At 46.9% G+C, this 17,560-nt stretch overlaps 1 protein-coding gene across 4 annotated transcripts in view; it reads right to left on the bottom strand.

Annotated features, from left to right (window-relative positions):
- Positions 1-17,560, bottom strand: part of ccdc178 (coiled-coil domain containing 178) — a 564,802-nt gene that overhangs the window by 356,092 nt on the left and 191,150 nt on the right. For 3 of the 4 annotated variants that reach the window (XM_072467841.1, XM_072467840.1, XM_072467842.1), the window contains one exon: positions 15,500-15,659. In XM_072467841.1, the coding sequence (XP_072323942.1) occupies positions 15,500-15,659 (160 nt within the window). Of the gene's footprint in view, positions 1-8,882; positions 9,399-15,499; positions 15,660-17,560 lie in introns of those variants that run through there. The other variant, XM_072467843.1, reaches the window with a different exon arrangement.

The raw sequence follows: 17,560 nt of genomic DNA, 5'->3' as shown, positions 1-17,560 counted from the left end.
CGGACAATGGCTCTTTCGGAGGCTCAGACGTTTTTGGGGGTGGAGACTGTCACATGCAGTACCTTACGGACAGAGACTAAAAGCAGACTGTTGGGTCTGGCAAAAACATTGCAATTAACATTACCTGACAAAATGCGAAAAGATGAGGTAATTATGACGGTGGATAAGCATTTAAAGTTGCCTGAGATAGAGTTTGACTCATCGGAAATGGCAAAACTTCAGTTGCAAATTAAACAAATGGAACATGAGAAGGAATTAAAGCGGCTTGAATATGAAAGGAGAGCGAAGAAAGGAGAAAAAGAATAGCCCCAAGGGAAAAAATAAAGAGAGGGAGTTTGAACTTCAAAAAATGGCCATGAAACATGACAATCAGTTAAAATTGACAGACGTAAAGGGAAACGTACATTTGGATGATAGTGATGAATATAGTGAGAAAGAGCGTCATAGTCGAAGGCTTGGTGGGAATCTATTTAAATATGTCCAAGCATTGCCAAGTGTTATAACCTGCCTACTTACCATTGGCTGGGGACTAATGACTATCCCACAATCCTGTGGGAGTATGAGCTTCCCCAATGAGGGGGGCGGAGAAACCACTAGTAAACTCCTAGTATAAATAAAGCTGGCCAGTTCAGGAACCAGCAGGAAGGAGTATGTAGCAAGGGAAGTTACTGCTACTGTTATGTATATATGTTACAGTAAATAAATGTTATTACTTTGTATCCTTAAAACTCGTGCTGGATTCTTCGTGGCCCTTACAAAACTGGCAACCAAGGTTAAAGTGAATAGCTGACTACACTGCTGAAGCCACCTCCCTGGATTTCTGTTGGATACAGGTTGGAAGTTGTTTTCTATTATACCATGCCTCTGTATGGACGTTTGGATGTTTTTGATGCTGCGCTGGAAAGCTGGAACCAGTACACACAACGGATGCGTTACTATTTCCGGGCAAACAATATCACCGAAAACGAGCGCCAGGTGGTCATATTGCTCACCGCCTGCGGCCCGCATACGTTTGGGGTGATTAGGAGCCTTACATACCAAGCTGCGCCGGACACCAAAACGTTTGATGAACTTGTGAATATAGTGGGGCAACATTTTAACCCAACCCCGTCCACGATAGTCCAGCGTTACCGGTTTAATACCGCTGAGAGGACCCCTGGAGAATCCCTTGCCGATTTTCTATCCAGGCTACGCAGGATTGCGGAGTACTGTGACTATGGTGAGACCTTGTCAGAAATGTTACGCGACCGTTTGGTTTACGGTATTAACAATGCGGCCACCCAGAGAAAGTTGTTAACGGAGCCAACATTGACTTTTCAACAGGCCATTCAAATAGTATTGTCCCGAGAGAGCGCAGAGCGAGGAGTACAGGAGCTACAGGGAATGGAAGTGCATGCCTTGGGGCGCAACCCCTTCTGTCCGAAAACGTCCCCCCGCACTCCTGCGGTACCTTGGGCGAGGCAACGTCCGGACCGACGCCAGTGGCCGTCGGACATTCCTCCCCGAAGGGAGCCTTCTCCAGAGCCAATGGATGAGGAGCCAGGTCCGTGTCAGACTTGTAGGCGCCGACCCCGTCGTGGACGGCGGTCCTGGGGACGCCAGAGGCGCCGTCGTTCCGACCGAAACTGGGACCAGCCCAGGGGCTGTAACTGGGACCAGCCCAGAGGCCGTACCTTCCATGTGGATGAACCTGCGGCGACTACTCCTGAGGATGTGGAGACGGAGGACGACTGCCTGCAGCTGCATTGTGTGGCAGCTCCCCGTGTGGCCCCTATTAAGGTGACAGTACGGGTCAATGGTCACCCGCTTGAGATGGAGTTGGACACTGGCGCAGCGGTCTCCGTGATCGCCCAGAGGACATTCGACCGCATCAAGCAGGGTATACAGACCCTTACATTAACCGACACACAGGCCAGGTTGGCCACCTACACGGGGGAACCATTGGACATTGCAGGAACTACGATGACCCCTGTTGTTTATGGATGCCAGGAGGGGCGTTTCCCACTTATCGTGGTGCGCGGCCATGGGCACAGCCTGTTGGGTCGGGACTGGTTGCGCCATTTGCGCTTGCAGTGGCAGCACATCCTCCAACCAGTTTCTGGAGGGTTGACTGAGGTGCTAGGACGATACCCAGATGTATGGAGAGTTTGGGTATGATCAGGCCCGTCCGTTTTGCTGACTGGGCAGCACCAATAAAAGCAACAATACATTAAAGGGAGAGGTTGGTTGAACTCCATGATACATTTTGGGTTTCTGAAAATGCCTCTCCCATAACACCTAGTTCTATATTCTAAAGGGAATGTCTACCATTGCTCCTACGTATGACAGCAATAGCTTTGTGCAGAAGCCTTCAAATCAGAACCAAGTCCATCAGCATATACTAAGCCACTCCCTGTAGACTTTTGCAGCTCAGCGGAATTCTGGAAAGTACCAAATCAGAGCAATAGCCAGGAGTAATCAATCAACAACTGACCTGAGAGTAGATGATCTTTTAAAAAAGTGGCATCGTGATTCGCATTGCTGTCTCACAGTGCCAGATACCGGTGTTCAATTCCGGCCTTGGGCGACCGTCTGTGTGGAGTTTGCACGTTCTCCTCGTGCCGGCGTGAGGTTCCTCTGGGTGTTCCGGTTTTCTCCCACAGTCCAAAGATGTGCAGGTTAGGTGGATTGTCCCTTAGTGTCCAGGGATGTGTAGGTTACGGGAATAGGACAGGGTGGATAGGGGAGTGTACATTGGTAGGATGCTCTTTTGGAGGGTCGGTGCAGACTTGATATCCTTTTGCACTGTTGGAATTCTATGATGGTGGCCAGGATTGAGGTTTGGCTGTGGGAATATAGATCATTCCTGCTGCTGAATGCATGTTTATGATTAAAAGATAGTGGCAGATTGATGTAATAATCTGGCTATTCTGACATGGATGCCCAAAACACATGCTTTAATGCCCTCAACATCATGGCGCCTTATGAGACTTGAACTAGAGTATGCGCATGTATGTGAAGCATATTTTGGACTTCTATGGCCACTTGTGATGCCCAAATAATGGGCATTTTGCACAGAAAAAAATGTAATTCATATTTCAGTGTTATGGTGGTCACGAAGGACATGGTAGATAGTCAATAAATCGCCCGTTGGCTTTTTGAAATATGAATTCCCCATTCAGCAAGCAGTGCCTCACCCAATAAATAGAAAATGTATGGCGAGAGCTTAAAACCCACTGTTCCAACCTGGACCAGCATCTTCATCAGAGCCCGAGCTTGGACACGTGTTGTAAGCCGCAGCAGCGGTCTTTTTCATGACTGCAATAAAGGGGTTTGTTATTGGAGGATTGGCCTTGGCGTAGTTATGCTTATCGGAGGAACATTCCTATTAAATTCTTTAATGAAATGTGTACCCTCACATGTAGTTTTCTTTTGTCAGTTATTTTGACTGTAATTGAGTAATTATAAGTAATAGAATCCCTCCATAGCAGAAGGAGGCCAATCAGCCCATCAAGTCTATACCAATCCTCTGATAGAACACCCTACCTAGGGCCATGCCCCGCCTTATCCCCGTAACCTCACCAAACCTTTTTTGGACACTAAGGGACAATCTTCTTTTAGAATGGCCAATCCGCCTAACCTGCACATCTTTGGACTGTGGGAGGAAACCCAAAGGAAACACAGGCAAACATGAGGAGAATGTGAAAACTCCACACAGACAATCACCCAAGGTTGGAATTGAACCTGGGTCCTTGGCGCTGTGAGGCAGCAGTGCGAACTACTGTGCCGCCAGTGGTAGAAAACTCTTTAGAGTGAACATTAGTCAGAGAGTGTAAAAACAATCAAAATATGTTCCACAAGTATTTGCACCCCCATATTTACATTGCTTCGAATTTTCTCAAGTAAACATCTGACAGTGTGGCAGTGGTAATCTTAATTTAAATTTAATTTTGTAATTTCACAAGTGGTTTAAGGTAAAACATTATCATACCCCTTTCATTGAACACAAATACTGAAAACCAAAGTTATTGCTCTTTTAAAAATCCTTCCAGTATTTAACAGATTTTTTCTTTTATTTATTACACAACTGCATCCATATCATGCAGTCTCAGGATTCCTGAGTACTAAATTCTGTTATATATCCATTTTCATCAAAAGTCAGTAACGGTTTTTGTAAGTACAGGACTCTGGTGTTAGCATCCTCTAACTATAGAATTGTTCACTCTCAAATCTTTTGCACTTCAATAACCCACTTAAAGTTGCTGCACAGAGATATCTGGTGGATTGAGCTTCACTGCCTCTTCATCTTTTGAACTAATGTATTCTTGATCACCGTTTAATGAAACTATATACCACATGGAGTTTCCACATTAGATAAGCAATGTGAGTCTCTCATCAAGCAAGTAGCTGTAGCTGTTAGTAATCTTTCAGATTCAGAGTTTGAGACTAGCAGGCTTCCTGATTTAAATAAACCCTTTTTAACTATAAAAAATTGACATGACATGATTGCTAAAAAAAAACATTTTAAATTTTTATGTTGCTAAGTATTGTAGTTGCTGTGAAAAAGCAAAACATGCATTGAAAATATAAAACATTAACTGGTCACTGAGGGGATCCAATTTACAGCCTGTGGAGACAACTCACATGGCTCACTGACACTGGCATTATCAGGTTTGTGGAGGGCACTCACCACAGCTAAATGCCATAAGGCAACAGAGATTTTCTACTGATGCAAATAAAGATATTTATTCCTCAACCACAATTTAATCTACAGTCAACCCTGTTTACTACTTATTTGTATCTACAGATAGTCTATGCTTAGAAACAGAAGACATTTCTTACTTTACTAAAGAATGTAATTATTAACCCTCTTTTGTAAGGGCCACGAAGAGTCCACACCGAGTTGGCCAAAAGCAAAAACTTACTTTATTTTACAATTACTATTATGTACAGCTCCAGTAGTTCACTACTGAGTCTTCTCTTACCGGCCTTACTGGCCGGCTCTATTTATACAAAGCAAACATTGTTAAAAGGTTATAGGGAGAGCTTGTATTCTGCAAGACCCACGGGGTAGTTAATCATCCCTACCCATAACACCCATGTAGGTTATGACACCCTAGAAAGACAGAAACAACAATGTGCATGTAAATAAATATAGAGAACTATCACACTTTTGTTTATTCACAAATACTGTGAAATTAGTCCTGTTTTATAAATCACTTTAATTCCACCCCAACAAGGTAAGGTCATTTGATTGCTAGTACATTAGAAATGTTGAATTGGGAGACACAGGTCTCAGCACTGTTTGATAAATCACACTCCAGCAAGTAGTGTGTTTCGATCATTTAGAGTTCTTGGAGGAGGCAGGGAAAAAGACTCATGTACTTTAAGGGCTGCTAATACATGTCTCCTTCTGAATAAATCATGACTCAGCTACGAATATGTTATAAAGGTTCAACAGGGATGATCCAAGATTGGGATTCCCAGAGAATGTATCTTGGGAGAAATCACAAGCACAATTTCCAAAGATCTACTTCTTGTGAACATCATTTCCAGCTGAGAGTGTCAGATCATAGAACCATCCCAAATATCAGCTGCAACACTTGTGTGTAATTAGCCCATGAGGTAGTGCAGATGTATTGCCCAGAAAGGGAACAGAAAAGATTCTATTTTAATCCATAAAGTTCATTTCTGTGACATTATTGTGTGGCCTTTCATGAAGGTTCTGCCTTCTCAACCTTGCCCCTCCCTGAGGTGTGGTGATCCTGTGGTAACCTATTGGACCTAGTTTAAGCTGGTTAAAAATTGGATATCCTAAATTAAAGAATTGGGCACTTTAAATTAAATTAAATTACAGTCAGCTCCAGAAAATGGGCCTGTTGGAATTTGGACTTGGCCAAGTTTGAATATACAGACTTCAGTCAGGCTGCCTGAGCATGTCTGGACCTCCTCTGTAAATCATAGAATCATAGAATTTACAATCATAGAATCATACAATCATAGGATCGCCCATCAAGAGATCATCGCACCTGATTGATATGCACCAGTTTATTGTCCACAGCCTAGATTGAGTCAGACTCCTGGACGACCCGAGTTCCCGCCGTGACCTTATTTGGTAAGGGGGTACTTGCAGACCACACTACCAGAGATGGATACCTGGGGCGGGCCCAGGTGTCCTGTCAAAAGGTCATTAACCAGACCATTGGGTGCTGAGACCGCCTCCCGAGACCTCATTGGCAGGAGGCCAGGGGAAGTGGCAAAAGGGCCTGAAGGAAAGGGGGTTAAAAATAGATACCCGGGGCACATCGGCAGCGAAGACTCGACATGGGAGGTGGCCTTGACCATCCGAAGAACTAACCAAGAAGGAAGAAAGGATGAAGATGCGAGACCCACCTTCATGACAACGGACCAGAGGGACTCAGGAATCAGATGCACACTTCAATTAAGCCATCTTTGCAGGTAGTATAACCGATCTTGGGTGTTTCTAGTATACATATTTGGGTTAAATTTGTGAGTTTAATAAAGATTGTTGAATTTATATTTTGTTTGTCCTTTTTTCTCTTTGCTTTTAAAGACACCCAGGTAAAACCTTTGAGTAAGTAAATTGGTCAAAAGTGAACTGATCGAAAGTATCGGAATTGGACAGATACAACAATCTTCAGGTTGAATCACCACCAGCCTGCTCCCCAAAAGGGAAAAGCAGCCTATGGTCATCTTGGACTGGCGACTTTACTTACTTTATTGTATGGTAGCTGTACGTGGCCACAGAAGCAAAATATCAAAGTTGTTGATGGTGCAATGGGTTAGCAAAGAGAGAAGTAAACATGGCAGGTGGATTGGGGGTGGGGCAGTAGTCACATTTGGGTCTTCATGAGGGCAAATCCCTCTTAATGGCAATGGAGACAGGTTCCCTGTCCAATTAAGGATAATGGCCAGGCTTTTAAGGCTAAATGGATAATCAGGGACAGGAGGAGCAGGAGGTTCTGATGGAAGGCAAGTCAATATGGAACCGCCCACTCACCAATGTCTTTAAAAACTTAATAAAAAGGTGAATCCTGCAGCCAAGGTTTAGCGGGGGGTGGGGTCCTAACTGTTGTGTTAATCACCCAGGGGTAACACAGACTGCAACTGGATGTAGTTGTACTTGAAAGTAGACTCCAAACTTTGGTGTTGGTTCAATACGCTTTATTGAACTTGTTGAGCAGTGCACACCGTTCGCTGTGGGTTTGACACTCTACTAATCTAAGCGTACTTACTATAACTAACTAGACCACACTAGCTCTGAGCCACGTGTAGAAGGTGCTAATTGATATATACACCCTGACTGTCACTCCAGTTGTCACCAATGGAAAGAGGCAGAGTGTTGATGCCTCATGTGTTTTATAGTGGGAGACCACCTTCTAGTGTTCTGCCTGGTGATTGGTTGTGTTCTGTCCTGTGTGTTGATTGGCTGTACAGGGTGTCTGTCACTGCCTGTCTATATCTCATTATGTGCATGAGTGCATATCATGACACTAACATCCTGTCCAGGGTTTCTGTCAGTTGTGGTCCAGAGGGATAACGTTCTGTACTCTGAGTCAGTAGTTTGTCAGTTCAGTCCCACCCCAGACACCTGACCACAAAAAAAATCAAGGCTGACATTCAGTGCAGTATTGTGGGGGGTGCTGCATTGTTAGAAGTGCAGTATTTTGGATGACAGGCCCTGCCTGCCATCTTAGGTGGACGCAAAGATTCCGTAGGCATTATTTCATAAAAGAGCTGAGAAATTATCCCTCGTGTCCTCAAAAAATATAACTAACACCGATAATCTAGCAATAAACACACAGGTATTTATGAATGCATGCTATGTGCAAATTTGTTGCTCTATTTCCTACTTTACAACAGTGACTAAACTCCAAAGTCAGAATTTTACATTGCTCGAGCAGGTGCACACTAGCCAGAAATCTGTGAAATCGCGCAACATGTCATCCTGCACTCACGCAATATGTTGGTCGGCGGGAGTGCACATGAGTCGGAAGTGCAATTGCCTGTTTATATCATTAAGGGGCAATTGAGCACAATTTGATGTGGTATGTCTGCTTTCATGGTATATGGGCAGGTGAATTGGCTAAGTCGATCTCTACATTTTAGCTTCAAGCTTGATCCAGGGTGGGATGAACTGTCCAGGCTAAAATAAAATTTTGTAAGGTATCTGGGGACTGAGCTTTGTGTTTGAATGTGCTGCCGAGACACTCTTTGCTTAGTTTTTCCATTGCAATTTATTTTTTTGATAGGTCTGCAGCTCCCTGAAACAGGTCCGCAGTGGCAGTCCCTTTGAGGGACACATTAGAAATGCCAGCCAGCAACTTCCTTTTTCTCAGTGCCCGTCCTCTTCCTGCCATCCCTGGTAGCACTGTGTCTCTTCCAATGCGTGTTTCATGCTAGCTGCTCATTAATTGGCCAGTCAGCGTGAAATCATGCTCTGGGGCTAACTGCATCCAGAAGCACACGCTTCCAGACCTGCCAAGTGCTCATGTCCAACGGGTGAAAAGTTTAGGTCCAAAAGTACTTTGGTGTCTGTAAATGCTTTGGGACATCCTGAGGTCATGAAAGATTCTACAGAAATGCAAGCCTTTTCTTTTCTTGATCACGACCTATAATGAAACCTTTCAATCATGATGTTCAATGAATAGCCTCCCCATAGTCAACATTCACAAAAATGAACTCTTCGGTGGGTATTGGGGATAGAAAAGGAATAAAAGCTGCTGTTTAGAACTCACTTGCCAGACTAGAGAATAGCACCAGAAATTTAAATTTTCCTCTACTTTAACACTTAAGGAAATAAGGAAAAATGATCTGGAGTCTTGCAATTACATAGAATTGCAATGAATTTACAATGCAGCCCATTTAGCCAAATCGACCATAATGGTGTTTATTCTCAACTCGAGACTCATCTTGGCTTACTTCAATCAGCCGATGGTTACTACATTGTAACATAGTTAGATTTTGATTATAGGCATTAGCATCTTTGCAAAATTGTAGAAATATTCAGTCCTCAGAAAAATAAAGCACTATTCAGTTTTGGTTGGAGTTATCACTGTGGTGCAAACTCTTAGTATCAATCCCAAGACATTACTGCAGGTTTCCCTCTGTACGTCTTAGGCCCAACCTATTTTAGTTGCTTTGACAGACATTCCCTCCATCATAACATTAGAGTGGGGATGTTTACTGATGATTGCAGTGTTCGGTTCTATTTGCAAGTCCACAAATGATGAAGCAATTCATGCTTTTGCATGTAGCAAAACCAGGACAACATTCAGTTTTTGGCTGATAACTCCATTCTCAGCACGCCGTGGCTGAAGTGTGTACCATGTGCAAGATGCACTGCAGCAACTTCCAGCTTCTCTGACAACATCTTCCAAACTTACACCCTCTGCCGCCTAGAAGAATAAGAGCAGCAGGCGCCAGGGAATTGCACCACATATAAATTTGCTTGCAAGACACAAAACCAACCTGACTATATCACCATTTTTTCATCATAGCTAGATTAAAATCTTTTCGAACAGAACTGTGGGTGTACCCACACCATGTGGACTCAAGTGGTTCAAAAAGGTGAAACACCACCACTCAAGAGCAATTATGAATTGGTAATGAATGCTGATCTTGCCTGTGATAACCATGTTTCTTGAATGAATTTTTAAAAAATGTCTTTGTTGTAAACGATGCAATGCTGATAGGTAAGAACATGGGTTTTGAAGAAGAAACCAATTCGATCTCAATTCTTCAGACTTTTGTTGATGTTGCTTCACTTTAATATTCAACACATACGAACAAACCTGAACTTTTATTGTCAAAACTGAAATTTAAAGCTGGCAATCGGTCAACACAACACTCCCATTTTTAAGAAACATTTGCTTCCAAACTGCTATAATTTGTATTTCATGTTAAAAAAAAATTCAATCAGTACAAATGGAACTGCACTCAAGAATGTTGTGAGTCTGTCATCTATACTTACCCTGGACTTCCGGTTGCGGCGATGCATCGCTAAGCCGCACGTTTCGGCACCTCCCGTTTCAACGGACTTTTGGGCTCTTATCGGGAGCCCCAACGGGAACCTTTTTCGGCCAAACCCACTGTGAGGTGACAAAGGAAGGAGTCCCCCCGGGGGTGGATGGAAAGGAGTGGCAGTAGTTGCCAGATTGCGGAGGATCCTTTGGAGCAGCGGCAAAGAAGAGACGGGAGAAGCAAGATGGCGGCCGAGGGAGCCCAGATGGTATGGGGCCCGGAACAGCAGGAGTTCCTCCGATGATGTGTGGAGGAGCTCAAGAAAGAGGTGCTGGCGCCGATGTTACTGGCAATCGAGGGACTAAAGGAAACACAAAAGGTCAAGGCGATGGAGCTCCGTGGAGTGAAGGCAAAGGCAGCCGAGAACGAAGATGAGATACAGGGCCTGGTGGTAAAAACGGAGACGCACGAGGCACTACATAAGAGGTGCATATAAAGGCTGGAAGCCCTGGAGAACAGTTCGAGGAGGAAGAACTTACGGATTTTAGGTCTCCCCGAAGGAACAGAGGGAGCTGATGCTGGAGTGTATGTGAGTACGATGCTCCATACTCTAATGGGAGCTGAGGCCCCAACGGGCCCTCTGGAAGTGGAGAGAGCGTACCGGGTCCTCGTGAGAAGACCAAAGGCAGGGGAAACACCAAGAGCAATGGTGGTGAAGTTCCATCGCTACAGGGACAGAGAGATGGTCCTGAGCTGGGCTAAGAAGACACGGAGTAGCAAATGGGAGAACGCGGTGATACGCATGTATCAAGACTGGAGTGCGGAGGTGGCGAGAAGGAGGGCGAGTTTCAACCGGGCCAAGGCGGTGCTCCATAGGAAGAAAGTCAAATTTGGGATGCTGCAGCCGGCGAGACTGTGGGTCACGCATCATGGCAAACACCACTACTTCGAGACGGCGGAGGAGGCATGGACATTTATTCAGGATGAGAAATTGGACTAGACTTGAGAAATTGATGTCCGGAGGGAGGTAGCGAGGTGGTGGCACCGAAATGTAAAGTGGGGCGAGGGGAGGGCTACTGTATAATAATGTTGGACGGGGAATTTTTCTCCCCCCGATGGGGGGGACACGAAGAAATGTGGGCGCCGGTGGAAAAGGGGACAGGGAAAGGGAATGAGGGAACTGCGCCATTAGGGGCGGGGCTGAGAGGAAAGCGCGGGTATTTTCCCGCGCTATGGAAATTATAGTGGGAAAAGAGGCGCAGGAAGGAAGGGAGCCTCACACGCAGGGAGGTCAAAGACTGAACGGGGGAAGCCGAGGTCAGCTAGAGTTAGCTGCCTTCCGGAAGCAATATGAGGGGAGTAATCAAGCTAGAGGGGGATCTAGCAGGGGGGGGGGGATTAAATGGGTTGCTGATGCTGAGGGTAAGGGGGAGCTGATACGAGACGAGGTGGTCGGGACGGGAGGGCGCCATCTGGGGGACAAACGGGTGCGTGAGACCTGGGTGAGGAGCTGGCTTAAAAAAGGGGATGGCTAGTCGACGAGGGGGGGGGGGGGTAAATGGCCCCCCAATTCGGCTGATCTCGTGAAATGTGAGAGGTTTAAATGGGCCGATTAAAAGGGCAAGGGTGTTTGCGCACTTAAAGAGACTGGAGGCGGACGTAGTTATGCTCCAGGAGACGCACCTGAAGTTGGCGGATCAGGTTAGACTAAGGAAAGATGGGTGGGACAGGTATTCCACTCAGAGTTGGACGCGAAAAACAGAGGGGTGGTAATACTGGTGGGGAAACGTGTATCGTTCGAAGCTAAGACCATAGTGGTGGATAGTGGGGGCAGATATGTGATGGTGAGTGGCAGATTGCAGGGTGAGGCGGTTGTGCTGGTGAACGTATATGCCCCGAACTGGGATGGTGTGGGATTCATGAAGCGAATTCTGGGACGTATCCCGGACCTGGAAGTGGGAAACTTGTTAATGGGGGGGGACTTCAACACAGTGCTGGACCCAGGGCTGGACCAGTCCAGATCCAGGACCGGGAGAAGGCCGGCAGCGGCCAAGGTGCTTAAGGGATTTATGGAACAAATGGGCGGAGTAGATCCGTGGAGATTCGCCAGACCGATGGGTAAAGAGTTTTCCTTTTTCTCCCACGTCCATAAGGTATACTCCCGGATAGACTTTTTTGTTTTGGGAAGGGCACTGATCCCGAAGGTGGCAGGAACGGAGTACTCGGCTATAGCCGTGTCAGATCACGCCCCGCATTGGGTGGATCTGGAACTCGGAGAGGAAAGGGAGCAGCGCCCACTCTGGCGATTAGACATGGGACTACTGGCGGACGAGGGGGTATGCAGAAGGGTGAGGGGATGTATCGAAAGATACCTGGAGGTCAATGACGATGGGGAGGTCCAGGTGGGGGTAGTATGGGAAGCGCTGAAGGCGGTGGTTAGAGGAGAGCTGATTTCCATCAAAGCCCACAAGGGGAAACAAGAGGTTAAAGAAAGAGAGAGATTAGTGGGGGAAATTTTGAGGGTGGATAAGAAGTATGCGGAGGCCCCATACAGGGAAAGACGAAGATTACAGACGGAGTTTGACCTGCTGACCCGGGAAAGGCAGAGACACAATGGAGGAAGGCACAGGGGATACAGTATGAATATGGGGAAAAGGCGAGCCGGATGCTGGCCCAACAACTTCCGAAGAGGGGGGCGGCGAGAGAGATCGGAGGAGTTAGGGACGAAACGGGAAAGATGGAGCAGAGAGTAGGGAAAGTGAACGAGGTGTTCAAGACATTTTATGGGAGGTTGTACAAGTCCAAACCCCCGGAGGGGAAAGAAGGAATGATACACTTTTTGGATCAGCTAGAGTTCCCGAGGGTGGAGGGGCAGGAGGTGGCAGGTCTGGGGGCGCAGATTGAGGTGGATGAGGTGATCAAAGGAATAGGGAACATGCAAGCAGGGAAGGCTCCGGGACCGGTGGAATTTTATAGGAAGTATATGAACCTGCTGGCCCCGCTTTTGGCGAGAACCTTTAATGAGGCTAAGGAAAGGGGGATATTACCCCCGACAATGTCGGAGGCGACGATATCACTAATTATGAAACGAGACAAAGACCCGCTGCAGTGCGGGTCATACAGGCCCATGTCCCTCCTAAACGTAGACGCCAAACTGCTGGCCAAAGTGATGGCGACAAGGATAGAGGATTGTGTCCCAGGGGTGGTACATGGCGACCAGACAGGGTTTGTAAAGGGGAGACAATTGAATACTAATGTACGAAGGCTGCTGGGGGTGATGATGATGCCCCCACCGGAGGGGGAGGCAGAGATAGTGGTGGCGATGGATGTAGAGAAGGCATTCAATAGGGTGGAGTGGGACTATCTGTGGGAGGTGCTTAAGAGATTTGGGTTCGGGGAAGGGTTCATTAAATGGGTTAGACTCTTGTACGGGGCCCCGGTGGCAAGCGTCGTTACAAACAGGCAAAGATTGGGATACTTTCGATTACATAGGGGTACAAGACAAGGGTGCCCCCTGTCCCCGTTACTGTTCGCATTGGCAATTGAACCATTGGCCATAGCGCTGAGGGACTCTAAGAGGTGGAGGGGGGTGCTTAGAGGGGGAGAGGAACATCGAGTGTCACTATATGCAGATGATTTACTGCTATATGTGGCGGACCCGGTAGAGGGGATGCCAGAGGTAATGCAGATACTCAGGGAGTTTGGAGAGTTCTCGGGATACAAATTAAATATGGGAAACAGTGAGCTTTTTGTGATGCACCCCGGGGAACAGGGCAGGGGGATAGATGCTCTGCCGCTGAGGAGAGTGGCAAGGAACTTTCAATACCTGGGGATTCAGGTGGCCAGGAACTGGGGAACCCTACATAAACTTAACCTGACGTGACTGGTAGAGCAGATGGAGGAGGACTTTAAGAGGGATATGGTGCCCCTGTCATTGGCGGGCAGAGTACAGGCGGTTAAAATGGTGGTCCTCCCGAGGTTTGTTTTCGTGTTTCAGTGCCTCCCCATCCTGATTACAAAGGCCTTTTTCAAAAAAATAGACAGGAGTATTATGGGCTTTGTGTGGGCGGGAAAGACCCCGAGGGTAAAGAGGGGGTTCCTGCAGCGCAGTAGGAACAGAGGGGGATTGGCACTGCCGAGCCTGAGTGACTACTACTGGGCCGCTAATGTGTCGATGGTCTGTAAGTGGATGAGGGAAGAAGAAGGTGCAGCATGGAAAAAGCTGGAGATATCGTCCTGTTAGGGAACGAGTCTAAAAGCGCTGGTGACGGCGCCGCTACCGTTCTCCCCGAAAAGGTACACCACAAACCCAGTGGTGGTGGCGACCTTGAAGATCTGGGGGCAGTGGAGACGACACAGAGGAATGACGGGTGCCTCGGTGTGGTCCCCGATAAGGAATAACCACAGGTTCGTCCCGGGGAGGATAGATGGGGGATTTCAATGTTGGCAGCGAGCAGGAATTAGGAAGCTGAAGGACCTGTTTGTAGACGGGACGTTTGCGAGTCTGGGAGCATTGGAAGAAAAATATAAGTTGCCACCAGGGAATGCTTTCCGATACATGCAAGTGAGGGCATTTACGAAGCAACAGGTGAGGGAATTTCCGCAGCTCCCGACGCAAGGGATCCAGGATAGAGTGATTTCGGGGGCATGGGTTGGAGAAGGTAAAGTGTCCGAAATATACAGGGAGATGATAGACAAGGGGGAGGCGATGGTAGAGGAGCTGAAGGGAAAATGGGAAGAGGAGCTGGGGGAAGAGATCGAGGAGGGGCTGAGGGCAGATGCCCTAAGTCGGGTAAATTCTTCGTCCTCGTGTGCCAGGCTTAGCCTGATTCAATTTAAGGTTCTACACAGAGCGCATATGACGGGAGCAAGACTGAGCAGGTTTTTCAGGGTGGAGGATAGATGTGGAAGGTGCTCAGGAAGCCCGGCGAACCACACTCACATGTTCTGGTCGTGTCCGACACTGCATGAGTTCTGAGAGGGTGTGGCAAGAGTGATTTCAAAGGTGGTGGGGGTCCGGGTCAAACCAGGCTGGAGGTTAGCTATATTTGGGGTTGCAGAAGAACCGGGAGTGCAGGAGGCGAAAGAGGCCGACGTCTTGGCCTTTGCGTCCCTCGTAGGCCGGCGAAGGATTCTACTTATGTGGAAGGAAGCGAAGCCCCCGGGCGTGGCGGCCTAGATAAACGACATGGCAGGGTTCATAAGACTGGAACGAATAAAATATGCGTTAAGAGGATCGGCTCAGGCGTTCACCAGGCGGTGGAAACCGTTTCTTGACTATCTCGCGGAACGATAATGGAAAAACAGAAAGGACAGCAGCAGCAACCCAGGGGGAGGGGTGGGTGGGGGAGTATTATCCCGTGTTTTTGTTTTTTGCCAGTTGTTGATATTTGCTTTTTGTTTATTTCTTTTTTCATTTGTTGTTAGTTTAATATATTATTTAAATAACGTTTAATGTATATTCCTTTATTAAGCTGTAAAAATGGAAAATTTCTGTTTGAAAAATTTCAATAAAATATATTTAATCTATACTTACCCTGGCTTCTTGACGTTTTTCCTTTCTATCATTAATCAATTTCCAATGTTCTTCCTCCACATGTGACTTCCTTTTCACAGCTAGTTCAAGATCTGCCTTTAATTTGGCAATAAGGTTTGCAGCATTGTTTTGTTTGGACTCTACAGCTTCCAGAGTTGGCCTTGAAAGAAGATACAAAAATTTAATTAAGGTCAAAAAGTTATTCTCACAGAATAGTTTACGGCACAGAAAGAGGCCATTCGATCCATTGAGTCCATGCTGCTTCTCTGTACGTTTGCCACAAAATTATGATAGGAATCTCAGTCTTTACAAACATTTAATACAACCTCTTCAATATAACACAAGTAGCAAACTTTTTTAAAAAATATATATTTTATTAAAGTTTTTCGATCAAACAAAAACAAAAATTTCCCATTTTACAACTTTGTAATAATATATACATTGATCGTTTTTTAAATAAATAATATGCTAACTAACGGCAACTGCCAACAACAAAATAAGAAACAACAGAAATAGTGACTAAAATAGTAACTTCGTAAAATCTAATATAAATAACTAATATATAAACCCCTGAGGACACAAATGAGTCCTCCCCACCCCCCCCCCCACCCCCCACCCACTCCCCCCTGGGTTGCTGCTGCTACCTTTCCTATTTTCCCTTATCGCTCTGCGAGATAGTCGAGGAACGGTTGCCACCGCCTGGTGAACCCTTGAGCCGAACCTCTTAGTGCATACTTTATCCGCCCCAATTTTATGAACCCTGCCATGTCGTTTATCCAGGCCTCCACGCCCGGGGGTTTAGCTTCTTTCCACATAAGTAGAATCCTTCGTCGGGCTACTAGGGACGCAAAGGCCAAAACATCGGCCTCTCTCGCCTCCTGCACTCCCGGCTCATCTGCAACCCCAAATATAGCGAACCCCCAGCCTGGTTCGACCTGGACCCCCACCACCTTTGAAATCAATTTTGCCACACCCACCCAGAACCCATGCAATACCGGACATGACCAAAACATGTGGGTGTGGTTCGCCGGGGTTCCCGCGCATCTCCCGCACCTATCCTCCACTCCAAAAAATCTACTCAGCCTTGCTCCAGTCATATGCGCCCTGTGTAGAACCTTGAATTGTATCAGGCTGAGCCTGGCACACGAGGACGAAGAGTTTACCCTACTTAGGGCATCTGCCCACAGCCCCTCCTCAATCTCTTCTCCCAGCTCCTCCTCCCATTTTCCCTTCAGCTCCTCTACCATCGTCTCCCCCTCGTCTCTCATTTTCCTCTATATATCTGACACCCTACCATCACCCACCCATACCCCCAAAATCACTCTGTCCTGGATCTCTTGCGCCGGGAGCTGCGGAAATTCCCTCACCTGTTGCCACACAAATGCCCTCACTTGCATATAGCGAAATGCATTCCCAGGTGGCAACCCATATTTTTCTGTCAGTGCTCCCAGACTCGCGAACGTCCCGTCTAAGAACAAGTCCTTCAATTTCGCAATTCCTGCTCGCTGCCAAGATTTAAATCCCCCATCTATCCTTCCCGGGACGAACTTATGGTTGTTCCTTATCGGGGACCACACTGAGGCACCCGTCACTCCCTTATGTCGTCTCCACTGCCCCCAAATTTTCAGAGTTGCCACCACCACTGGGTTTGTGGTGTATTTTTTCGGGGAGAACGGTAACGGCGCCGTCGCCAGTGCTTTTAGGCTAGTCCCCTACAGGACGCCATCTCCAGTCTTTTCCACGCCGCTCCTTCCCCTTCCCTCATCCACTTACATATCATTGACACGTTGGCGGCCCAATAATAATCACTTAGACTCGGCAGTGCCAGTCCCCCTCTGTCCCTACTGCGCTGCAGGAACCCCCGCTTTACTCTTGGGGTCTTTCCAGCCCACACAAAGCTCATAATACTCTTGTCCACCTTCTTAAAAAAGGCCTTTGTAATCAGTACAGGGAGGCACTGGAACACAAAAAGAAACCTCGGAAGGACCACCATTTTAACCGCCTGCACCCTGCCCGCCAATGACAGGGGCACCATGTCCCACCTCCTAAAGTCCTCTCCCA

This window comes from Scyliorhinus torazame, chromosome 11, assembly GCF_047496885.1.
Source record: "Scyliorhinus torazame isolate Kashiwa2021f chromosome 11, sScyTor2.1, whole genome shotgun sequence".
NCBI classification, from domain to species: domain Eukaryota; kingdom Metazoa; phylum Chordata; class Chondrichthyes; order Carcharhiniformes; family Scyliorhinidae; genus Scyliorhinus; species Scyliorhinus torazame.
This window is presented reverse-complemented; position numbering and strand designations above follow the sequence as displayed.